The sequence below is a fragment of the Erpetoichthys calabaricus genome, chromosome 1 (assembly GCF_900747795.2).
Source record: "Erpetoichthys calabaricus chromosome 1, fErpCal1.3, whole genome shotgun sequence".
Lineage (NCBI taxonomy): Eukaryota > Metazoa > Chordata > Cladistia > Polypteriformes > Polypteridae > Erpetoichthys > Erpetoichthys calabaricus.
The window spans coordinates 259,281,922-259,309,233 of NC_041394.2; the positions used below are offsets into that span (position 1 = coordinate 259,281,922).

At 38.3% G+C, this 27,312-nt stretch overlaps 1 protein-coding gene across 1 annotated transcript in view; it reads left to right on the forward strand.

The window, feature by feature from the left end:
• col7a1l (collagen type VII alpha 1-like) overlaps positions 1–27,312 on the forward strand; it is a 548,766-nt gene that overhangs the window by 344,901 nt on the left and 176,553 nt on the right. Inside the window, exons 69-76 of the mRNA XM_051929632.1 lie at positions 62–97; positions 188–322; positions 2,177–2,293; positions 2,579–2,836; positions 7,277–7,384; positions 10,149–10,193; positions 13,784–13,813; positions 23,843–23,887. Of these exons, the coding sequence (XP_051785592.1) occupies positions 62–97; positions 188–322; positions 2,177–2,293; positions 2,579–2,836; positions 7,277–7,384; positions 10,149–10,193; positions 13,784–13,813; positions 23,843–23,887 (774 nt within the window). The remainder of the gene's footprint in view (positions 1–61; positions 98–187; positions 323–2,176; positions 2,294–2,578; positions 2,837–7,276; positions 7,385–10,148; positions 10,194–13,783; positions 13,814–23,842; positions 23,888–27,312) is intronic.

Sequence of the window (27,312 nt, forward strand, 5' to 3'; positions counted from 1 at the left end):
ATTTTATTCAAACTTATGTCATTCATAGTATTTATGTATTTGTTCTTCTGTTTAAATCCAGGATATAGAAAAAATGTTTGAAGCCTATGGTATTAAGGTAGGTTGTTTTTGCCATGTAAGTGATACACTGAATTTAACAAGCACTGAATATTTTGATGCTTGTGCTAAATTACTTTTCTTTTTGCAGTTATCTCTTCTCAGAGGCCTGGTTAACAAGCTTCTACAGGAGGGAATGGAAGAAATTCTTCAACAGCTCACAAGCTCTAAAAAAGCTAAATCTGAGAGAAAAAAACAGGTTTACAAGCAGACCACTGATTATACTGTAAGTGGCTATTTGTATTAATGCATTATATTTATAGAATAAATAAATGTTGTTTCATAGTGAATTTTACTGTCTTGATGGTCCTGTTTTATTCATTATTCTAAAACTTTAAGAGCTATAATTTCATAGCTGAGTTTACCTATGTAACACTTAATCAGATACACTGTTGTTTGAAAACCGTATTCTCTGAAACAATGCAGAAAAGTTAAATAGTAAAATAACAATAAGCTGCAAACAGGACAGTTTTAATGTTTACAAGTACACACCATCTACCAGAGATAGTGAAAATAAGAAAATGTAACTAACTTATCCCCGAAGAAAACAGGTTGGGCAAATGACACTGTTTAAAGGCGGAAACATCAAACACATGTCACCGTTGTTCCACATATACATCATTGTAAAATAATATACAAAAAATTTTTTTAAACAGCAATTATTTTTTAAAACATCTCTACAAGTTTTTGCCTCACATCAAAACAGGAAAATACTGTACATACTGTACTTACATGCATTTTAATGAAGAACTTTTCACAAGGACTTGGACTTTAAAATTACATCAATGTAAATAACATGAATAAATAACTAAATGCAAACAATTTAATGCAAATAAAGTTACTTTCAACATTCACTCACCATATGTGACCCACAGTGAAAAACAAGCACAAAATAGGCATGAAAATGCAAATTGAAATATAGGCCTTAAAATACTTTAAGTATCTTAAGTTGTACATCACCAATTTATTTAATACCCCAATTTTTTTTCCTCATAAAATGTCAACCTTTATGAAGATATCTTTTAAAGTGGTTTTTCTTAATGAATGTACTGTATGTCCGTTAACAACTTTTGTTTCCATGTGGTAAACTTGAAACAGCATAGTGGGAGTGTAAGAAGATGAGTGCAAGTCAAAATGGGAGAGAGGAAGAACAGGATGGTGAGAAGACCATCAACAAGTAACATGTTACCAAAAGTCTGTACCAGTCTGATCAGGAAAGACAGTTTGTCAGTGTGCTGATGAACATGTCAAAAGAAATTTCCAAAGGGTTGAACAAAAATGGCTTTGTTGATGCCAGTGAATGTGGTTATATATGACATTAGAAACATGTCTTTTATCCCTAGCATTATAGAAAGTTTAAGGTAAACAGTTGGAAATGTTGGCATGCTCCTGAAGAGATTAGAGGGAGCTGAAAGGTGAAAAGTAGCAGCTTTTGCATGTTACTGTAATGGGGAAGTGGGCTAACCACCCCACTTGATAGTCAGGGTGTCAAGCCTGTTTTGTAGTATTCATTTCAACTTTGAGTTTCCCTTTTTGTACACCCCTTCAGGTATTGATTTTTAAAAAAGTTATACTTTATTGCAAAGATATAATAAATATGTTATGTTAGAACAGAATGTTCAACTTAATTTTTTATGTTCTTTAGACTTTAAATCAACTACTGATGCTCCGTTGTCCAAATACAATAATAATATAATGCTTACAGACCTGGGTTATTATATACAGTACAGTAGGAATAAAAACTACTTTATGATATGTGATTCATTTTTTCTCCCTTTGTGGATCTCCAGCTGCAAATATGCAAACCGTATCACAGACCTTCTCTTCCATATATATATATATATATATATATATATATATATATATATATATATATATATATATATATATATACTTAGCATATAAACTTTATGAAGCTGACATTTTTTCTGCAGAAACACCATATAGGATACAACACATCTTGCTTTACTTTGTGGACATTAAAACATGATTTCATCTTTTTCCAAACTACAGCTTTAATCTAATTTATCTCACTGCAGTAATATTCTAAATTAATACTGGATGTTTACTTTCTGTGCAGAGTTCTTTGAAATATGAAGTGTCTAGTGAGCCTCTGACGGAAATTGAAGTAATTGAAGAAGACTTAGATGCTGAAATACAGGAAATGATTCCTGCTACTGCCCAACCCTTTGTAACTGTAAGAAATTAATATTTTGATGTGCAGAATATTTTTAAAACCCTGTGCTGTAACCTGGTTAAATAAAGAAGGCAAATAAAATAAGTTCATTCCATTTTGAAGTAACCCTTTAAAATTTGGATAGGCTATTCATTGAAGGTCAACAAAAATGATATTTGTGCTTATGTAAGATGACTAAGAATTTTTTAAATTTAAAAATACATGTACAGGTACAGAATATAATAGTGCAAATCTTTATAGCCTCAAATAGTATAAACTTATTTTCATTTCTTTTTTTGCCTTTAGGGAATCCAGCATACTGGCACAGAGTGGACTTTATCCTCTAATGTTGATCCTGCTACTGATAAATTATCAGAAAAAGACCTCATATTGCAGAGTTTACCAACAGGCACTTTAGAAACTTACACAGGAACTGTGGAGTTGGAAAATGTTACTGTGACAGAACATGAAGAGGATGATCATGAAGGGATTGACGAAGAATGGGACAATGAAGGGGTGAAGTTCTCATCTGAAATAACTGCAGAAAAAGATGATTTGGAAAAGGTAACATAAACCCCATTTGCCAACATTCATTCATTGCCTTAAATAAGAAATTGGAAGAAAACAAATATACTGTACTCAGTGAAATTTAAAAGGACATTTTGCAGAGATGCATTTATGCTTCAGGAGTATGGTAAAGAAGACTGAAACAGCTCCTATTAAATACAATAAGTCTTCTTACTAGAGTATTTATTTCTTAAAAAATGTCAATTTGGTTTTTGCCTTTATTTAGTCAATTATACTAAAAACATTTGCACAATGTAATGTAAACTACTGTACTTAAACTTATTTACACATATTATTTATTGAATTCACATAGTTTTTTCACCTTGTTGAATAATATACTTAAAGACCTCGAAAGAGGTAGAGGAACACCACCACCAACAACATTTTTATTTCTATAGCTCATTTTCATACAAGGAATGTAGCTCAAAGAACTTTACACAATTTAAATGAAGGGTTACAAGACAAAAACAAAGCAGCAAGCTAGAAATAGTTGTATATAACTAAATAAATAATATCCATCCATCCATCCTCTTCCGCTTATCCGAGGTCGGGTCGCGGGGGCAGACAGCTTGAGCAGAGATGCCCAGACTTCCCTCTCCCCGGCCACTTCTTCTAGCTCTTCCGGGAGAATCCCGAGGCGTTCCCAGGCCAGCTGGGAGACATAGTCCCTCCAGCGTGTCCTGGGTCTTCCCCGGGGCCTCCTTCCGGTTGGACGTGCCCGGAACACCTCACCAGGGAGGCGTCCAGGAGGCATCCTGATCAGATGCCCGAGCCACCTCATCTGACTCCTCTCGATGCGGAGGAGCAGCGGCTCTACTCTGAGCCCCTCCCGGATGACTGAGCTTCTCACCCTATCTTTAAGGGAGAGCCCAGACACCCTGCGGAGGAAACTCATTTCAGCCGCTTGTATTCGCGATCTCGTTCTTTCGGTCACTACCCATAGCTCATGACCATAGGTGAGGGTAGGAACATAGATCGACCGGTAAATTGAGAGCTTTGCCTTATGGCTCAGCTCCTTTTTCACCACGACAGACCGATGCAGAGCCCGCATCACTGCAGACGCCGCACCGATCCGCCTGTCGATCTCACGCTCCATTCTTCCCTCACTCGTGAACAAGACCCCAAGATACTTGAACTCCTCCACTTCAGGCAGGATCTTGCACCCAACCTTGAGAGGGCACTCCACCCTTTTCCGGCTGAGGACCATGGTTTCGGATTTGGAGGTGCTGATTCCCATCCCAGCCGCTTCACACTCAGCTGCGAACCGATCCAGAGAGAGCTGAAGATCACGGCCTGATGAAGCAAACAGGACAACATCATCTGCAAAAAGCAGTGACCCAATCCTGAGTCCACCAAACCGGACCCCCTCAACACCCTGGCTGCGCCTAGAAATTCTGTCCATAAAAGTTATGGACAGAATCGGTGCAAATGGGCAGCCCTGGCGGAGTCCAACTCTCACTGGAAACGGGTTCGACTTAATGCCGGCAATGCGGACCAAGCTCTGACACCGGTTGTACAGGGACTGAACCGTCCTTATCAGGGGGTCCGGTACTCCATACTCCCGGAGCACCCCCCACAGGATTCCCTGAGGGACACGGTCGAACGCCTTTTCCAAGTCCACAAAACACATGTAGACTGGTTGGGCGAACTCCCATGCACCCTCCAGGACCCTGCTAAGGGTGTAGAGCTGGTCCACTGTTCCGCGACCAGGACAAAAACCACACTGTTCCTCCTGAATCCGAGGTTCGACTATCCGACGGACCCTCCTCTCCAGAACCCCCGAATAGACTTTTCCAGGGAGGCTGAGGAGTGTGATCCCTCTGTAGTTGGAACACACCCTCCGATCTCCCTTCTTAAAGAGGGGGACCACCACCCCGGTCTGCCAATCCAGAGGCACTGTCCATGATGTCCATGCGATGTTGTAGAGACGTGTCAACCAAGACAGCCCTACAACATCCAGAGCCTTTAGGAACTCCGGGCGTATCTCATCCACCCCTGGGGCCCTGCCACCAAGGAGTTTTTTGACCACCTCGGTGACCTCAGTCCCAGAGATGAGGGAGCCCACCTCCGAGTCCCCAGGCTCTGCTTCCTCATTGAAAGGCATGTTATTGGGATTGAGGAGGTCTTCAAAGTACTCCCCCCACCGACCCACAACGTCCCGAGTCGAGGTCAGCAGCGCACCATCCCCACCATATACAGTGTTGACACTGCACTGCTTCCCCCTCCTGAGACGCCGGACGGTGGACCAGAATCTCCTCGAAGCCGTCCGAAAGTCGTTCTCCATGGCCTCCCCAAATTCCTCCCATGCCCGAGTTTTTGCCTCCGCAACCACCGAAGCTGCATTCTGCTTGGCCTGCCGGTACCTATTAGCTGCCTCCAGAGTCCCACAGAACAAAAGGGACCGGTAGTACTCCTTCTTCAGCTTGACGGCATCCCTCACCGCCGGTGTCCACCAACGGGTTCGGGGATTGCTGCCACAGCTCCGGTCAGCCGCCTCAACAATAGAGGCACGGAACATGGCCCATTCGGACTCAATGTCCCCCACCTCCCTCGGGACATGGTCAAAGTTCTGCCGGAGGTGGGAGTTGAAGCTACTTCGGACAGGGGGCTCTACCAGACGTTCCCAGCAGACCCTCACAACACGTTTGGGCCTACCAGGCCTGACCGGCATCCTCCCCCACCATCGAAGCCAACTCACCACCAGGTGGTGATCAGTTGATAGCTCCGCCCCTCTCTTCACCCGAGTGGCCAAGACATGTGGCCGCAAGTCCGACGACGCGACCACAAAGTCGATCATCGAACTGAGGCCTAGGGTGTCCTGGTGCCAAGTGCACATATGAACACCCCTATGCTTGAACATGGTGTTTGTTATGGACAATCCGTGATGAGCACCGAAGTCCAATAACAAAACACCGCTCGGGGTCAGATCGGGGGGGCCATTCCTCCCAATCACGCCCTTCCAGGTCTCACTGTCATTGCCCACATGAGCATTGAAGTCTCCCAGCAGTACGAGGGAGTCCCCAGATGGTATGCCCTCTAGCACCCCCCTCCAGGGACTCCAAAAAGGGTGGGTACTCCGAACTGCTGTTCGGTGCATACGCACAAACAACAGTTAGGACCCGTCCCCCCCACCCGAAGGCGGAGGGAGGCTACCCTCTCGTCTACTGGGGTAAACCCCAATGTACAGGCTGCAAGTCGGGGGGCAATAAGTACACCCACACCCGCTCGGCGCCTCTCACCGGGGGCAACTCCAGAGTGGTAGAGAGTCCAGCCCCTCTCAAAGAGATTGGTTCCAGAGTCCAAGCTGTGCGTCGAGGTGAGCCCGACTATATCTAGCCAGAACCTTTCAACCTCACGCACAAGCTCAGGCTCCTTCCCCTTCAGAGAGGTGACATTCCACGTCCCAAGAGCCAGCTTCTGTAGCCGAGGATCGGACTGCCAAGGTCCCCGCCTTCGGCCACCACCCAACTTACACTGCACCCGACCTCCTTGGCCCCTCCCATAGGTGGTGAGCCCATGGGAAGGGGGACTCACGTTGCCTCTTCGGGCTGTGCCCGGCCGAGCCCAATGGGTGCAGGCCGGGCCACCAGGCGCTCGCCATCGAGCCCCACCTCCAGGCCTGGCTCCAGAGGTGGGCCCCGGTGACCTGCGTCCGGGCGAGGGAAAACGCCGTCCAAATTTAAATAAATAAATAATATGTTAAAATAATTTATAAAGAATCAATATGCACTTACATAACACAGAATGTCAGTGGTTATTTTTTGTAGGAAAAAGAAGGGTACTATTTATCAACCTGTACTTGCAATCTTTGGCTTTTTCCTTTCATTTATACCAATAATACAAGGTTCAGGAGATTGCTTTATAAGTTGAACACGGGGAGTTTCTATTCACTCAAGTGTAATTCCTCACTAGAAAGACAGTGAAAACATTACTTAGTCTTAGTCTAGATGTGGTGATTCCTTACAACAAAGTCTCATGAACATCCTTATGAGAGCCTGATTACACAAACACTTAGCCTTATAATGTAAGATGAATAGACAAAAACAGCTCCAGCATTTTTTAGAATACTCGAGAGCAAATAATAGTTTCTTTTAGGGAACTACAAGTCAGTCTGTTGCCATTCATCACCTTCCAGTAATTTTTAACTTTCTTCTCAGCAACACTCTCATGAGAATTGTGGCTGTGCTAAATTGCAAGTCAAACACACTTTTTAACAATCTTTTTAACAATTGAACAGAGATTGCACTCCATACTATAATTTGCTTTTTACACTACATTCATGTAGTCATAAAGTTATCTTTTGCTTTAAGAACCATAAAGTTAGCTTTGCTTTGACTGTAACTTTCCTGTTTAGACTCAAAATAATTAATAATAACAGTTCTGCTAAAGAGTATGATGAGCCATTACAGTTTATGTTAATTGTAAACTTCATGACAGAACCACCACATTCACTTAGAAGATGAAAAACCAACGGACTCATCCCAGCTTGTTGATTCTACCAAGAAAAGTCCTGGCCACAGAAGAAAAGGTAAAGACAAGGCAAAGGTAAGCACTTTGAATTAGGAAAATTATATTTATCCTGCATATAACGTAATAAATGAATAAAGCAATGTAGTAAACTTTCGTTTTCATAAATTTTAACATAGCATATACTGTGTAATGTAAGAGTCTGTGTATGTAAATACATATGTTGTCACAAATATCTTTAATGAACTGAAGATATAGTTTGTATTTAGTAAGGGTAAAGTACTGGAATACACAAAACATAATACAACACTCATCTACCCTCAGAGTATTATATCTTTATGAGAGTTTACATTTTCTACATGTCCTTCTTGCTCACAAGTCTCTTTCCACTTGACAATGAGTTGTTGTTATCTATTATTTGCAAAATGCAACCTCATTTACTTGTGGTAGATAGTGACCATCTTTAAACATTGGCTTATTGCATCCCGTATCTCATTCTCAAATGCATCTGTACTCTTTTTGTATAGCCTCCCTGCTGCCCCTGAGTAGCAATGAAATATGTCTGTCTTTAAAAGAGTACAGGTACCCACCTCAGATCTCCATAACTGGACCCAAATATACTCAGATGCGAAGGGGATAACACTAAAGTCCTCTGTTCCTGTATGCTCTTACTATTCCTGCCTGATTGCTAAAAATCACAGGATTTGAGCTGTTGCCTACTAATGGTACCCCACTCTGCCTAGATGCTGGGACCACCTTTGCTTGGCCTGAATCACTTAAAGTAAAACATCCTTTCTCAAATTAATGTAGTTTATATGTGGCTCAACTGGTTGCATTGATGCACATGCAATGATTTTTTTGACTGGAAATATTCTTTTCCTAATATTACAGTGCATCCGGAAAGTATTCACAGCGCATCACTTTTTCCACATTTTGTTATGTTACAGCCTTATTCCAAAATGGATTAAATTCATTTTTTTCCTCAGAATTCTACACACAACACCCCATAATGACAATGTGAAAAAAGTTTACTTGAGGTTTTTGCAAATTTATTAAAAATAAAAAAATTGAGAAAGCACATGTACATAAGTATTCACAGCCTTTGCCATGAACCTCAAAATTGAGCTCAGGTACATCCTGTTTCCCCTGATCATCCTTGAGATGTTTCTGCAGCTTAATTGGAGTCCACCTGTGGTAAATTCAGCTGATTGGACATGATTTGGAAAGGCACACACACCTGTCTATATAAGGTCCCACAGTTGACAGTTCATGTCAGAGCACAAACCAAGCATGAAGTGAAAGGAATTGTCTGTAGACCTCCGAGACAGGATGGTCTCGAGGCACAAATCTGGGGAAGGTTACAGAAAAATTTCTGCTGCTTTGAAGGTCCCAATGAACACAGTGGCCTCCATCATCCGTAAGTGGAGAAGTTGGAAACCACCAGGACTCTTCCTAGAGCTGGCCGGCCATCTAAACTGATCGATCGGGGGAGAAGGGCCTTAGTTAGAGAGGTGACCAAGAACCCGATGGTCACTCTGTCAGAGCTCCAGAGGTCCTCTGTGGAGAGAGGAGAACCTTCCAGAAGAACAACCATCTCTGCAGCAATCCACCAGTCAGGCCTGTATGGTAGAGTGGCCAGACGGAAACCACTCCTTAGTAAAAGGCACATGGCAGCCCACCTGGAGTTTGCCAAAAGGCACCTGAAGGACTCTCAGACCATGAGAAAGAAAATTCTCTGGTCTGATGAGACAAAGATTGAACTCTTTGGTGTGAATGCCAGGCATCACGTTTGGAGGAAACCAGACACCGCTCATCACCAGGCCAATACCATCCCTACAGTGAAGCATGGTGGTGGCAGGATCATGCTGTGCGGATGTTTTTCAGTGGCAGGAACTGGGAGACTAGTCAGGATAAAGGGAAAGATGACTGCAGCAATGTACAGAGACATCCTGGATGAAAACCTTCTCCAGAGCGCTCTTGACCTCAGACTGGGGCGACGGTTCATCTTTCAGCAGGACAACGACTCTAAGCACACAGCCAAGATATCAAAGGAGTGGCTTCAGGACAACTCTGTGAATGTCCTTGAGTGGCCCAGCCAGAGCCAGACTTGAATCCGATTGAACATCTCTGGAGAGATCTTAAAATGGCTGTGCACCAACGCTTCCCATCCAACCTGATGGAGCTTGAGAGGTGCTGCAAAGAGGAATGGGCGAAACTGGCCAAGGATAGGTGTGCCAAGCTTGTGGCATCATATTCATAAAGACTTGAGGCTGTAAGTGCTGCCAAAGGTGCATCGACAAAGTATTGAGCAAAGGCTGTGAATACTTAAGTACATGTGATTTCTCAGTTTTTTTATTTTTAATAAATTTGCAAAAACCTCAAGTAAACCTTTTTCACGTTGTCATTATGGGGTGTTGTGTGTAGAATTCTGAGGAAAAAAATGAATTTAATCCATTTTGGAATAAGGCTGTAACATAATAAAATGTGGAAAAAGTGATGCGCTGTGAATACTTTCCGGATGCACTGTAGTTACTTAGGACCTCCCATCCCTATCCTTATACCCTCCACCCATTCCTGTTCTTTAGATTTCCTTCTGTTTCTAAACTGAAACCCTTTATGTTCCTGTCAAACCTTGGAAATGATTTAACAAGTGGCACTTAAAAAACTAATATATACTATCATTAACTTGTTATCTTTGATGTGTAATTTTAAAAATATATTTAAAGCATTGTTAATTTCCCTTTAATCTCTACCTAAACAGCTTATAAATAGCTTATAACTGATATAAAAATCTTATTGTTTGTCTTTATTATTCTTACCAATGTTTGATATTCTTAAACAGGGCAAGGAAAGCACAAGGAGAAATAAAAGGCAGAAATCAATGCTGGTAAATTATAACTTACAAATTAAACATGTTTTTTTCAATACACAATATGCAGAAATCAAAAAATAGCATGAGTCTTTTGAGTTAATTAATTTAATTAAAAAATAGCAGAAGAATGTTCAGTATCCAAATTGTAACTATATTTAATTAGCTTTCCCTCACATTTTTTTTGTATCAAGGTTTACCCCACTAACTGTGAAAAATCGTACTGCATGAAAGATCAAAGCATGTATTTTAATGTTCTTTCCACATGCTTTCATGCTTCATTTATAAACAAGAGCAGTGAATTAAATTTAAAAGTTATGACTCCCTTATTTTCTGTTTCCTCAAAATTAATTGAACATTTTTCTGACAAAGTAAACAAAATAAAAACAACAAAAAAAAATTTTACCTGTCAGTAGTCATAAACCCAGGCAGCTGTATGAAGCCGTATATGAAGTGCACATTGTTATTTTACAAAGAAATTACACTTTAATGACCTTGCCTCAATTAATTTTTTATTGTTTATAAAAAATACATTCATTATAAAAGCTGTGCTGTTCAGTTGTTCAAATTATTTAATTTCTGTTCTAACAATTTACAGCAACATTTAAAAAAATGACAGCATTGTCACCAAATAATGCAATTTATACTTACATAACTTTTAATGTCTTATTGCTTGCTTCTTTGATACTTTGCTATTTGCCACCAATAATTATTCCCCCACCCCAATCCACACCTCCTATAAAATGCTTGTTTTTTTGCCTTTCCTGAGTTGCCTGTGGCAAACCATTCTCTCTGCAATGTCATTTGGCCACTATCTTCGGCCAATCCTTACATCATCTCTTCTTGCTCCTTAACACAACCCTTTTTTCTCTCCTTTGTGCCATAGCAAACATATCTGGCACCCTTGACCTATTAGGCATTTATACTGTATTTACTTGGGGTTAATTATCATTTATGTATTACTACCAATATTGTTTTATTAATACCAGCATTATGTATTTATAATGCTCCTTTCTGAACATAGTATGATAAAGTGATTGATTGTATAAATTACTATATTGAATGAAAAGGTAAAGGAAGACTGATATATAATAAGTATAATTTTGTTATTTTAAGGTGCTTATATTGTCTATAAGAAGAGCACTTTCTTGTGCATGGTGTTGTACTGATTGAAATTCATAAGGATCAAGCAAATGAAGAATTGTAGCAGCCCAATGTATAGAAAGGGAAAATATTTATTAGACATGACAGAAAAATATTCACTCAAGGAAACTGAGTGTAAAAGAAATGGAATCTTTTATTTTACACTTAATATCCTGCATAGTACTTTAATGACTGCATTTGTCGTCCTTTTTTTATTAATATTCTCATGTAACTTCATTCCAAAGTTTTTATGTAATTTTGATTACAATGCCTGTTTTGGAAACAATGGATACAAGGCACTTAACAAGCTATGTAATGGACAACTATCCTTCAGATATCTCACTCTCACAAACCAATCAGGCCCCCCCAACCCCCATAACTATATCCAAAAGATGTGTGAGCCAACAGAATTCCTTGAATGAAACTTACTGAAATTCAGTGGTAATGCTGAATTTCCAGGCACTCAAGTTCAAGTAATGAAAGCCAGCTTTGTAACCTGCTATATAACCACTCTGCTACTGTAACTCACATACAAATAGAAATATTTACACAATAGTCACATAAATAAAAAAATATTTATGAGGGATATATTCTTTAATACATGTTTGGTGCTAATTTATTAGGTGTATGTAGTTATTAAAAGGGCGGCACGGTGACGCAGTGGGTAGCGCTGCTGCTTTGCAGTTAGGAGACCCAGGTTCGCTTCCCGGGTCCTCCCTGCGTGGAGTTTGCATGTTCTTCCCTGTGTTTCCTCCCACAGTCAAAAAGACATGCAGGTAAGGTGCATTGGCAATCCTAAATTGTCCCTAGCGTGTGCTTGGTGTGTGTGTGTGTGTGTGTGCGCGGCCTGCGGTGGGCTGGCGCCCTGCCCAGGGTTTGTTTCCTGCCTTGTGCCCTGTGTTGACTGGGATTGGCTCCAGCAGACCCCCGTGACGCTGTAGTTAGGATATAGCGGGTTGGATAATGGATGGATGGATAGTTATGAAAAGAAATACAGAACAAATGCCTAATAATACAAATCATGCGTTCTCAGCAGCAGCTTGCCTTTTCCTGTTTGCTTCTACGGTTTGCAAAGTCATTACATTTTGTGTGTCCTGTTGTTAATGGAGCTATTATTTCTACAGTCAATGATCTTTTCTGCTAATGCTGCTATGCACTGCTATGCATTGTGTCTTTATGTGTACTCATTATGTAATTAGTAATTTATTAATTTTGTATTTGTATCTTACCTGAGAACTTGTCATAGTTTGTGCCTGCATTCGGTGAAGAAAGCTATACAAAAAAAAAAAGAAAAACTGAATTGAACTGAATTGAATGCAATGCTAATGTATTGTCAATGTGTGTTCATTTTCCTCACCCATCATTCTCTGTTGCGTATCACCATTGTTTTAGGAAAACCATCAAAATACATTAATAAAACTCAATTGAAAAGGATACTGTTATGTTGTACATTGCATTGAGTGCTTATCTTATGGGAGGTGAGAAATGTTATAAGATTATACTTAGCAATCCTAGTTTTTATTTTTGTCTTCTCCTATTCCTACATTTTTTTGTTTAAAATGTCAGTGAACATATAATGATTAGTTTACATTTACCACTGTAAATATAGCATTCTACTGCTGGTATACAAGCATTTGGGACATTACAATTTTTTGTGTGTTCAGTGCTGCAGTCATTGTACTGTACTCCAGCATGTGTGAATCCTCAAGATAGTAGTTGTTGTATATGAACAATTTAAAAAATATATATTGTGACAGATAGGGGCGCTATCGTCCCCTTGAACCCTCAGACAAGACATCAAACACCACATAAAAGTCCAAAATATTATTTATTATAATAATAATGTGCACCAAGCACCCTCCACTCCACAATACTCCAATAATAATTCAATAAACACAATAATCAATCCTCCACTCCCAGCAGCTCAGTCACACTTCATCCCAACTGCTGGGATCTCCCACAGTCCTTTTATACTTCTTGACCTGGAAGTGCTTCTGATCCCTCAGTCCATGTGATTTCCCAGCACTTCTGGGTCAGATGAAAACTTCTTTCTTTCTTCAACCTGGAAGTACTTTATTTCTTCTGTCCTCGTGACTGGGCAGTACTTCCAGGTTATATGGAAAATATAAGTTGTTGCGCCTCCCTGCAGTGTCCCCTGTTGGCCCCCACAGTATCCAGCAGGGCTGTGAAGAAAAACTCCAAGGTCCATGATGCCCTGCTGGAATTCGGGGCACCTCCATGTTGCAGGGAGGGCGCCATCTGGAGGCTTGGGGGTATTGGCCGGGATGAACTGCCGGCCATATACCACAATATATATATATATATTTACATTTATGACATTAATAACACATTTGACACCACAATTTTTAAATTCTCTCATTGTCTTGAATCATAATTCCTATACTGTATGTGCAGTATATGAAGGCAGTTGAACTAACAAAAAAAAATCTCTTGTTTTAATCAAGGAGGAGGGTTTCTCCAATGAAGAATCAGAGGTAAGTCATTTTTAGTCAGATGATGTTTTGAGCTACTGTATAAAATCATATATATTTTGCACTATCCAGAAGATTGTTCATTTTTGAAATCACTGCTATGACATTTTAATGTAATACTGTAGTTGAAATTAAATATGTTAATACAGTATAATTGGGAACCTATAATATTTTACATTCTTCTTTTCTGGAGCAACTTGTTATTTTAAGCATAATAGGCATTTTTGGTTTGATTAGTAATATCATGTAGCACTTTATCTTCCAAACAGAATGTGCAATGAGTCTTTTATTACGGATCATGATGCAAACAATATTTTAGTTATTGCTTTTGGAGGCTGAAAGACTGGCTTTACCTGAAATTGCATCTCTCTGTCAAGAGAATTATGTGCAGCTGAGTTACACCTACTTTTTTATTTTTTTCAAACTTCACAAGGATAAAACAACTATTTTTACACATATATTTTTAATATGTGGGTTGGTTTTATTTTTTAGAAGATTTATATACACTAATAACAGCAATATTATTTTTCTGTTTTAATTTAACTTTATACTATGTAATATAGAATACCAAATATATTATACTGTCATATTACATTTTCTAACTGCAGAGTGTTGCAACGGCACTATTAAATCCTTGTTTTAAAAGCTGATGTTGGTGTGGATCTAGTCTTTTCATCATGCTAATCATGTTACTTTAAAAAATAATATTACTGCATTTGTATCTTAGTATTAAAAATAATATATTCTAGATGTAAATTTTAAATGATTTTTGAAGTTTCCATACTTTTTTGCCTTTTTTCAGTATTTTAAGTGATATATTTTCTGGCTTGGTGCTACTTTATAAAGATCACATAGAGTATTCAGTCAATGTTAATAATTTTCAATTAAAGTCATGTTATCTGACCTTCTCTTAACAGAAGATCTGGTTATTAAACTAAAATTTTGCTGAATCTTTCTGTGACTGGTGAGGAATTGTTCAGGGTCTCTCCTCTCTTCATTTCAAGTCTTCACATGGGGACATTGACCACAAATCCATGGCCTCTGAGTCAGAAGAAAATGCTTATCCAGATTTGTTAAAGGGAACTTCCCATTAGACATCTAACTGAAGGGAGCATCATACATAGCAGCAAGCTCTTGCTCAGCCTAAGAACACAACTGTAATACACAGCTGCCTGCTTTAGCACTATGCCAAGAGGAAATTAACTTTGATTCACAGACACTCGGTTCATGCTCAGTCTCTACGTGTAGGATGAGAAATCAAAGGGGGGCCCTGAACGATTCCTACCAGTAACACGTTCTCTTTGTCTTCCTCATTCTGGTGTCCTGCCCCATCCCACAGGTGGACAGATTTCTTTGTTTTTCAGGATAAACTGGTTCTGATCTTCTTCTTTTTCTTTCGGCGGCCCCCATTAGAGTTTGCCACAACGGATCATCTTTTTCTATATCTTCCTGTCTTCTGTCACACTCATCACCTGTATGTCCTCTCTCACCACATCCATAAAGCTTCTCTTAGGCCTATCTCTTTTCCTCTTGCCTGGCAGCTTTATCTTAAACACCCTTCTCCCAATATACTCAGCATCTCTCCTCTGCATGTGTCCAAACCAACGCAATCTTGCCTCTGACTTTGTGTTCCAACTGTCCAACCTGAGCCGACCTTCTAATGTACTCATTTCCAATCCTAAACATCCTCGTCACACCCAGTGCAAATCTTAGCATCTTTAACTCTGCTACCACCAGGTCTGTCTCCTGCTTTCTGGTCAGTGCTACCGTCTCCAACCCATATAACAAAGCTGATCTCACTACCGTCCTGCAGACATTCCCTTTCACTCTTGCTGATAACGGTCTGTCACAAATTACTCCTGACACAGTTCTCCACCCATTCCATCCTGCCTGCACTCTCTATTTCACCTCTCTTCCACAATCCCCGTTACTCTGTATTGTTGATCCCAAGTATTTAAACTTATCCACTCTACTCCCTGCATCCTCACCATTCCACTGACCTTCCTCTCATTTACACACATGTATTCTGTCTTGTTCCTACTGACCCTCATTCTTCTCCTCTCTAGAGCATATCTCCGCCTCTCCAGGGTCTCCTCAACCTGCTCCCTACTCTCGCTACAGATCACATTGTCATCAGCAAACATCATAGTCCAAGGGGACTCCTGTCTAATCTCATCTGTCAACCTGTCCATCACCATTGCAAATAAGAAAGGGCTCAGAGCAGATGCCTGATGTAATCCCACCTACACGTTGAATGTATCCGTCACTCCTACCACAGACCTCACCATTGTCACACTTCCCTCATACATATCCTGTACAACTCTTATATACTTCTCTGCCTCTCCCAACTTCCTCATACAATACCACAGCTCCTCTCAAGGCACCCTGTTATATGCTTTCTCCAGGTCCACAAAGACACAATGCAACTCCTTCTGGCCTTTTCTATACTTCTACATCAACACCTTCAGAGCAAACATTGCATCAGTTCTCTTTCTTGGCATGAAACCATACTGCTGCCCACTAATAATCTCCCCTCTTAACCTAGCTTCTACTACTCTTTCCCATAACTTCATGCTGTGGCTCATTAATTTTATCCCCCTGTAGTTACTACAGATCTGCACATCCAGTTTAATCTAAAAAATCGGTTCCTCTACACTTCTTCGACCAGTCCTCAGGCATCCTCTCACTTTCCAAGATTCCATTAAACAATCTGGTTAAATACTCCACTGCTATCTCTCCTAAACACCTCCATGCTTCCACAAATATGTCATCTGGACCAATGGCCATTCCATTCTGCATCCTCTTCATAGCTGTCCCTACTTCCTCCTTGCTAATCCATTGCACTTCCTGATTCACTATCTCCACATCATCCAACCTTCTCTCTCATTCTTTTCATTCATCAGCCTCTCAAAGTACTCTTTGCATTTTCTCAACACACCCTCCGCGCTTGTGAGTATGTTTCCATCTTTATCCTTTATCATCCTAACGTCCCCCCTCCCTCCTTAGTGTCCAACCCCTCATACAACTCGTCATATGCCTTTTCTTTAGCCTTCGCAACCCCTCTCTTAACCATGTGCCTTATCTCCTTGTACTCTACTTTCTCTATTTTCTGCATCACTCTTGACTATCCCACTTCTTCTTCACCATCATCTTCCTCTGTATACTGTCCTGTACTTTCCCATTCCACCAGAATATTCCTTCAGAATAACCCCTACCCCATTTCTCCTTCCATCCACACCATGATAGAACAATTTGAGTCCACCTCCAATCCACCTGGCCTTAATCCCCTTCCATTTAGTCTCTTGCACGCACAATATATCAACCTTCCTTCTCTCCATCATATCGGCTAACTCTCTCCCCTTACCAGTCTTACTGCCAACATTCAAAGTTCCTACCCTCAGTTCCGCTCTCTTTACTTTCCTCTTCTCCTCTTTCCTCTGGACACGTCTCCCACCTCTTCTCCTTCTTCAGCCAACAGTAGTCCAATTTCCGCCAACACCCTGTTGGCTAACAGTACTGGTGATGGTCGTTGTTAACCCGGGACTCAACCGATCCGGTATGGAAATCTGTATTTTTGTCCACATGTTGATCTGGCTAAATTTTACACCTGATAACATAACCCTCCCCATTTATCCGGGCTTGGGAAAAAACACACTGGTTTGTGCATTCCCTGTGGCTGGCTTGAGAAATTGATTTTGACCATTTGTTTACTTAGATATCAATCGTGTAATGTTTTCTAAATCTTGAATGAGGAAATTGCAGGTTTATGCCAAAATTGTGCTTGGCAAAACAATTTACATTTTAGATCAACTTGTGCCCATTTTTTACTTTCTGACATTAACCTTAGGCAAACTTCATAATGCAGTTTATCAGATCTACATTTCTGTCTACTGCTATGTTTTATTTCAATTGGACTTTGCTTACTGATTTCATCCTTGTGCACTTTTTAAATCGATTTATATTCAACTTTGTAATGCATGTCATGCCTTTTAGTATATATTTATGTCCTTTGTTATCTTTCTGTGTTTAATTATACTTCTATGTTTTTGTCATGCTCTGTTGAAAGACAGGAAAGTAAAGTTTGATTGGTTGTTTGATTGGTTACTGTTCCTAAAGTAATATCAAAACTGGAAGTGTGGATGCTGTTGCGCCGTTCATGAAATTAAAAACAAATTAAAACTCTGGTTGTTTCTCTCAGTTTGCTTCCACCCTGAGCACACTGTGAATGACACTGTTTTATCTTGTTTTGAATACCTTTATTAATATTGTGTATATTAGACTGGACATTACTATGCATCATACTTTGAAGTGAATCTTAGGCTTAGCTGATTTTTAGGCCAGTGCTGTTTGAGAGGTATTACCACAGTGAATTGCATTTTAATCTTTAGCTACTTTCCCTGTTGCTGAGTACCTCTAAAAACTCCAACACTGCATGTGAACAACATTCTCAGAGGCACTCAACAAAAACAACAAATTCAGCATTGCACACTAGGGAAAAATACAGCCCTTAGTGGGCCTACCCAATCTATAAGTGCTATAAGTGGAGGTATTACACCTCCAAAATGTCTGTAGATCTCATCACTTAGGTGTCCAGGAGCAGTAAGATGAGATCAAATGAGAACTGATCACACAATTGTTGAACATAATGATTGACTACAATTAACACGACATCCATAAAGCACATTTACTCAATGCTAGTATGATATAATCATATATATGTATAAAATTACACATACACTGCTAGGATATCTTTCATATAAGTCCTAATTCTATATTCTCAGTGATATTGACCAATGGTGCTAGTCGTAACTCCAGTATAAATATTTACGTTAACAATTAGTTCATATGGAACCAATATACCTGTGTAAACCAGTAAAATATCAACACAGTTACATTTTCTATAGTGCCAGTCTGGCATCTTTAAAAAAAAAAAACAGATGTAGAGCAAGTCTCTTCAGTAGTGGGCATTTATAACAACTGTATGTTCAGAACTCTTTTGAGTGCAATATATCTGTAGTACTAGGGTGTTGTACCATGTTAGCCATTATGAATGTAGAGAAAAGCCAAGCAAAGTGACACCTTTTATTGGCTAACTAAAAAGATTACAATATGCATCTTTTTAGTTAGCCAATAAAAGGTGTCATTTTGCTTGGCTTTTCTCTGAGTGCAATATACTTATTAAACTTAATTTTTTGACTATTATTACTATGTTCTACACTAGGAAGTTGAAAGTCATTCTGGTAATAAAATCAAATACAGGCAGATAATTTTAATTAATAGGATATATTTGCTGATTCCCAGAACCTGAAAAAATCACTGTAGTTATTCCAATGTTGCTTTTACAGTCCATCAGAATGATTCTGGAAAAATATAAAACCAAGTCTACCATTCAAAAATCAGCTTGGGTGCCAGTGCTGTGGTGTAATATAACAGAAGACTGATACTGTATATCCCCCTCCCATTATATAAGCTGGAATACACTGCAAATTTACTGATGATATGCTGTCAACCATAGTACAGTATATGTTTGAAATACATTTTTGCATACAGCAAAATTTTAAAAAACATAAAGAAAAAAAAGGAAGTAGGTATTCAATGACTAATAAAACAGAAAGTGTTCATATTTGAAATACTGTAAGAATTTCACTAAACCGACATTCTCACTAAGCATATTTTACTATTTTTTTACAAGTAGTACAGTACATTTTGTTTGTGCTGTAACATGGAGGGTGTAATGGAATTCCTTTTACAATATGGGATACAGCCTGAATTACATAGGACGAATTGCTACGTCTGTACTTAAGTGACATTAAATGCCTCAAGGCTGTTTTCAGAAGTAAAAATTCTAAAACATGCCTTTTCTGATAAAGTAATTTTGTTTTTAATCTTGTTTCCTCAATTACAGCTTTTTATTTTTTTCACATTTGTGCCTTGCTCATGGGGCTTATGATTTGTTTTTTTAATTAAACATAAATGTAAATGAAAGGAATGGCGTATTTCCTTAGGCTGTTTTAAATTAATCTTGTAAGTTAGTACAAATGATATGATAAATGTAACCCCTGTGACCCTGAATTGGATTATTTAGGTTAGAGATAAACATAACACTTTCAGCTGTATAAAATTTTAATATCTTTGGTTTCATAGCATCTTAAAAAAGAATTTATTAATAACCAACAATGTCAGGATGTATTTGTTTGTTTGGTAACTCGATAAAAAGTATTGCAAAGTAGAAAAGCACTCCTGTTCATTCTGCCCAGAGAATAAAAACAGATTATATAAAACTAAATATTAGAAACCTAAAAATATTTCAGTCTAAACCTCAAACCCGCCACTTTACAGTATGAAGGTGGAAAGTAGTTTCCATAAATTTACCTGCCAAGTTCAATTTCCATCTTTCAGCCCTTTCTATTTACTAATTGGCATCACACTGTCACAGGTAGTTCCTGAAAAGGTTCTTAAATTGCTTCTCTACCAAGCAATTTTAATGTCTCTCTTTCTCTCAAATAAGGCTCTTTAACTCATTTAAAATGACCTTTTACAGTTTAGAAAGTGCATGGTCACAGGGCTATATTTTATTAAGATTCCTTTATTCATTCATCCTGGGCATGATGTTAATCTGCATCCAGTCTTGCATGTAGGTCCTTCAACCTGCAGGGAAAAACCTGGGGGTTTGTAGCAGAATTGACACTCCAGCCACCATAAAAAACCTCCCACTGTTTCATTCCATCTGAACTAGTGTGGTGTTGAGGTGTCACCCATCGCATGGCTGCATTCAGGTCCTAATCTGGGATCCTGAGTTGGCTTGTCACGTGGTGGGTGCGGCAATGCGCTGTATCAGTGTGTGCTCCTAACCTCTCTCTCTCTCCTCTTTATTCATTGTAAAAGAACCAACTGCATTTCACATGAAAATTCTCTATGTCATTTGCGAATGAAACAGAAAAAGGCACATAAAGGGTTGGGATCACGAAAGAAACCCCATTTAATGTCGAGAGATCTGCAAAAGGATGGAAGTGGACTATTGGAATTCTGATGTGATGCTCCAGTCATCATAAACTCTTTAACAGTAGCAATAATGCCTCTTGTTAAGGACTCCATCTCTAACAGGAGCAGAGGCTTCATTTATAAAGCTTGCATACACACAAAAGGAGGCTCGAAATGTGCATAAGCAACACCCCATGCAAACTTTGGAATTTACAAAAGGATACTTCGCAGGGGAACATGCATATGTTTATGGCAACTCTGACCCATGCAAATGTAACATTTTGAAGAAACTAAGAAATGATGGCACCCTTGATCAAGTAGGGAAATGCAGCCAGATCAGCTAAATGATGAGTAACATGCTAATACATATCACTGACACATTATTATAAAATGTGTTGATGTGACAAACATATTACACCACACAAGTGATGAATATGATGTACAGACTACATTTTAGTTCCCTTTTAAGAGGGTTAGTGCTGCATATTACATAGTTATTTGTCAGTTTATTTTGGCTACCCGTTGTCACTTCTGTCAAGCTTCACCACACTATGCCCAATGTGCTGGAAGCCATTAATTGACCAGCAAGGCATTATCCAGTTTTTGTATGGTGTGAGTGCACATAAAAAGGCAATTTGCACTAGTGCCCAGTTTTCCTAACATAATCAGAGCAATTTACTGCACTCATATTGCAGGTAGTAAAAATGAAGTTGGTTTTGTTAACTGTGCGCAGTGACATTTCTATAAATAAGACAAACATTTCAGCTCAGTGGCCTGGGTCAACCTGTGATTCATTTATTTTAAGACAAAGTAATTGACATTGAATGCAAGGCAAGACAGGGTTTGTCAAGCTAGTATAAGGTTTACACTGTGATGCTGAGATCTGGGGTGTTATATTTTTAATTTTCTCATTAAAGAAGCTCATAAAGTCTGGTACTGCTAATGTCTATTGGTATTTTGCACTGTAGTTCTGAATTCCCATTTGTTAAATTAGCCACTATTCTAAACATACCATAGTATTATTATTGTTGTTATTTATTATTTTGGAGTAGTTGTCTGAGTGGGCTTTAAAGAGAGCTTTTTTATATTTATTAACAATGTCCACGCAATTTGAAAGACCTGCAGCTTTGTTCTACATCTATGCTCCAGTTTTTGACATTCTAATGTAAGAGATTTAATTCTCTTATTAAACTAGTGTGTGTTTTTCTTTCTTTTGATCACTTTTGTTTTAAGGGGAGCCACTGCATCCAGAGCATCTCTCAAGGTCATATCCTGCAGCAGCAGGATTTTTTTTTTATTTGCAAAATAACACTTTTCTTTTTTTATCACATATCACTACCTACATGCTCACTTGCTTATCAAAACCCATGTGTAATCCTGGAATGTTTCACTATGCTGTGGAAGTTCTTCATAGAGAGTCTATAATTGCCCTCTTGAATCCCTTTGCCACAGAATTTTATAGTACAGTGTACCAGTGTATGATTCACCAATCACAGCAGTACTCACTAGAACCCACCTTCTCACATCTTACAAATGAAAGTGACAGTTTTGAATTCAAGCTGTATTTAATATTGCATTTGCAGGAATATTATGAACAAAATTAAATCAATAAATAAGCAACAAAAATATATTCTGTGACACGTTTATATATTTACATTTACATTTCATGCTCTTTTATTTACTTGTGTAGTCATTTATTTGTTTTATGTTGTCTGAAATATTCCTACATAGAAGTATTTTTGTTATTTTCATTTTGTTATTAACTGGTGGCTGGTTAAGAAAACAAGAAACAATTAAAATTTAAACACAGCTGTTTAAATTTAAAATAGGCAGTTAATAATTATTTTTTGCATTTATATAGTGCTTTTCTCACTACTCAAAGCGCTCAGCAATTGCAGGTTAAGGGCCTTGCTCAAGGGCCCAACAGAGCAGAGTCCCTTTGGCATTGACGGGATTCGAACCGGCAACCTTCCGATTGCCAGTGCAGATCCCTAGCCTCAGAGCCACCACTCCGCCTACAGTTAAGGGTTCTGAAATGTAACAAGTGAGTTAAATAAAATTATGCCCAACAAACATAATGTGTTTAATGTCAAATAATCATATTCTAATTAAGAAACTGGGTGAAAGGAATACCATAAGCCATTGAGGCTGTCCATGACCATGATTGAGAACCCCTGTCTTAATGACTAGGCCAATGACAGTACATATAAATAGAAAGATTTTGTTGCTTCTCTTTAATGAGAGGACTTTGTAAGCTGGGAAAATGTATTTTTAGATTTTGTATGAATTACAATATCTTTTTAAAGAGTGTTTCTGATTGATTACACTGTATTTACAGTATATATTTAAAAATAATGTTTTATAATTTTCCAGCAACCATTTTCAAAGTTCTGATTATTGATTAAAGGAGATACTGAATCCATACTAAATAAAAATTATGGAACATGTTGCTTAATTCATATAAACAAAAACAAAAAGACAAAAACATAATATAAAATAAGTGACTTTTACAAAATACTATATTTAGTACTACTGATTACTGTTTACTGATTACTTCATTCATTTTTGGTTAAAAATCTGTTTTATCATGAATTGCATTGTGATGATCATTTTTTATAGTAATGAATTAAATGACATATAATATTTTTTAATAAGTTAAGTGGCAGTAATGCAAATAGTTTAATTATAGTTTCCTTTTGCCAAAGGATCCTGTAATTGAGGAGGATTTAGAGGGGGAACACTTTTTAAGGTGTACATGGTTGTTTTTAAGCATAACTAAGAACAAAGAAAATGCAGTCAGTGAGGACCCCTGGGACTAGTTGCACCTTTCCCATTGGGATTATTAGTTGTCAAGTAGAGCCAAAAAATGAGTCATCATGAACTCAGTAGTCAAGTAAAAAACAACGATCAAAGTCCTGTGCTTTATATTTAGAACAATAAAAAGGTGTGTTTGTTTCTGTGCAACAAGGAAAAAAGATCAAAGCAGAAAATCAACACCAGTAACTTTTTTCTAAGTATGACTTTTTTTGTTTTCCTTCTTATTTTTTCCAGATTCTTATCAGAATGAAGGAAATTCCAGAATCCCATAACAATAAGGTCTGGTTATACATTTTTACCAAAATGTTAAAAATTATGTTATTAAATTACAAATACCCTAAAATGCAATTATTATAAATTTCTTAAAAAGTTATTTAAACTATATTTTCTTGTTAACATACAGTACCTGTACTAGAACAACTTTTCTGCAAAGGTGTGCAAATGCTTTTTATAAAAGTTGCTGATATTCTTTCTATAACAGATTTTAACCACTGTATGGTTACATTGAGAGACCACTCGCTAAATGATGTCTTTCATGAATCAATAATTCAATTTTAGACTGTGCATTTGGTCTTCAATCCAGTTTTTGTGTGACATGGTGAAGTAACATTCATACCTTTCTAAGATTAAATGTTTATAAGGTGGAGAATTGTAATAATCACATAGAATAAATAAAATCAGAACTAAAGTGCTGAATACAGTATGTAGAATATGGTTAGATAGAATAATTTCTAAAAATTCAAAAATAAAATAATCAAATACTGAGCATAAAACACAAGGGCAGTTTCTGTTTATAAGCAATATTTATGAATTACAGTATTTGTTTCTGATTTCCACAAAGTTATATTTTGTAGGATAGATATATTGTAGATTACAGACTGCTAACACTTTTAAAAATAATGTATTTTACATACTCTCACTACACATACTCTTCATTGAACATTAATCTAAATCATTTTGTCTTCTGGCTTTATTATTTTATACTCTGTGAAGAGAGCTGGTTTAGTACACAATAAAAAAACAATATACAGTCAGAGGGTTAGGCTGAGTTTATATATATATATATATATATATATATATATATATATATATATATATATATATATATATATATATATATATATATATATAAATGACTAAAACTCCGGCATCCAGCATCCACAAGTGGGCTGCAATGTCCATTGGATAAAGGCAATAAAGTGCACAAAGAAAGAGGGATGTAAGGGTTAGAATGTCTGATGAACAAAGGCAACAGAAACCAGAAAGAAAGACAATGTAAGAGCTAAAATATCTGATGAACAAAAAGAACAAGACACACAAAGAAAGAAGGATGCAAGGGCTAGCATATCAGGTAAACACAGCTTCCTAAATGGACAACATGATTGAAACAGATGGACTTACCATTGTACCTTTGTGCTAGTTTCAACAATTCTAGTTTTCACATAAATTGACTACACTAAATTGTTTTTTAAGAAAAGGTTAAATTGGTTTTTTGTCGTTAGTCTAAAGCCAGCATATCCTATCCCAACTGTATCAGTCTGAACAATTAAGCTAACTGTGGATAGAGCTCCCATCCATCACATGGTGTATTTACACTGTGGAAAGTCAGCCCCCGGACACAGACAGACAGACAGACACCAGAATGTCCAAAAGCACACTCCTTTATTTTCTTCACAGCACCACAATGCCTTGTCCAACACCTTTCTTTCTTTCTTTCTTTCTTTCTTTCTTTCTTTCTTTCTTTCTTTCTTTCTTTCTTTCTTTCTTTCTTTCTTTCTTTCTTTCTTTCTTTCTTTCTTTCTTTCTTTCTTTCTTTCTTTCTAGCTCTCTCTCTTTCTCTTTTTCTTTCTCTTTCTTGGACCTCCACTCCCCTCCTCACAAGCTCTGTCTCCTTCCTCCCACCTCCAGCTCGTCTACTGGAGGGAGGCGGCCCCTTTTATAATGACCCGGATGAGCTCCAGGTGCTCCATCTGACGACACTTCCTGGTGTGGCGGAAGTGTCAGGAGAGAACCCGGAAGCACTTCGGGTGTCCCTGGGATTTCTTCTGGCAGCATTTCCTGGTGTGGCGGAAGTGCTGCCTTTTAATGTTTCATAATCGTCCGGGCGCCCCCTGGCAGTGGCCACATCCTCCCATAGGGATGAGCTTCTCAGCTCCGTTCCAGTGGCCCCCAAGCAAACCGGGTGGCTGCCCTCTCGTGGCCCAGGGGAGGTATCGTCCCTCTCATGGACCGTTCAGGCATCCCAGCCGTCTGGCACAACACAAAAACTCACAACAGAGCAATTTAGAGACAAAACACAACCAAATCAACCTGTCTTTGGGAATGAGGGGTGAAAGCAGAGAACTTGAAAAACCCACATAGACATAATAAGAATGTACAATCTTCACACAGAAAGGGAACGGTTTGGGATTTGAGATCAGATCAGATGCTGTTGCTGCACTACAACCCCCAAAAGTGACTGCAGTGGATGGCAATGGGTCAAGACCAACCCACTGATCTCCAGATACTGTATACTGTTTTTACAAAGTGTATTCAGTAAACATTAGTAAGTTTCATTTTATACAGCTATTTTAAAGTGTGCATTCTGTTTATAAAATGCAGTGAATGTTTAAATATTTTGTAGAATTTCTTTACAAACTAAATACAAACCACAGTAAAGAAAAGCTAAAATCAGACATGATACTTAAAGTGGCTGTTTTAACACTGGCTTATATCTTGTTTTAAAAATTGTTATAATTATTAAAATAATACTGCCACAGACTCAGAAATGTGCCATTCAACCTAATCCAAAGTAATTATGTAGAAAAAGTAATATAACCTTAGGAGACATACACACCTTAACTAAACATGAGAAGTTCAGACATATGAGAATACTAAGGAAGGTACACATACAGTTAGAGCTATTAAATATTTTTACTTTATTCTAGTACCTGTTTACTTTATACCTATTACCTGGACAGGTAATATAACTAGTATTCTTATAAAGCTGAATTTTGGTAGTGATATCTGTGTCTGAGGATGTAAGAGGTTTGTTTTAAAGACTAACCATCAAAGATTTTTGATATTTTGTACAATATTCTAAGTAACATTTATCCATTAATAACATACCTTTTCTAATCTCTGGGATTCAACTAGGTTTCTGCTACTGCTAAAACATAATGTTTATATACAGGTACATCCTTCTGTCCATTATCAATCCTGTGTGATCAAATTCAAGATCAACTTGGCCCAAGCCACCATCAGACACAAGGCAATGTCCAGTACGGCACTCCCACACCCACTTCCACAGAACAATATGGAGTTGCCAAATAATCTTAGACACACATATTTGAAATGTGGGAGAATAGTTTGAGTATGTGTATGTGAATGCCACACAGACTGTGCCCAGGCCGAGTCAGAAATTGGTCTCTGGAACTGTGAGGCAGCAGTTTATGTGCTTTAGTTTTTAATACTTATGGTATTAAAATAAGATATGTATAATTTATTACTGAATCTATCTCTCCTGTTGGAAATCTTAAAGGTTTACATTTTATTAATATTATTATTTATTATCTCAAACAAACTAATTAACCCGGTCTGCAATGAACTACCTACTGTACTGCTCACACTGTCCCTGCCCAGCTGTTTAAGGTGCTCAGAATAGTAAGACACTTTTGAAAGTGCTGTTTTATATGTAAGTGGCAAACCTTCTACATCTTGTTGAG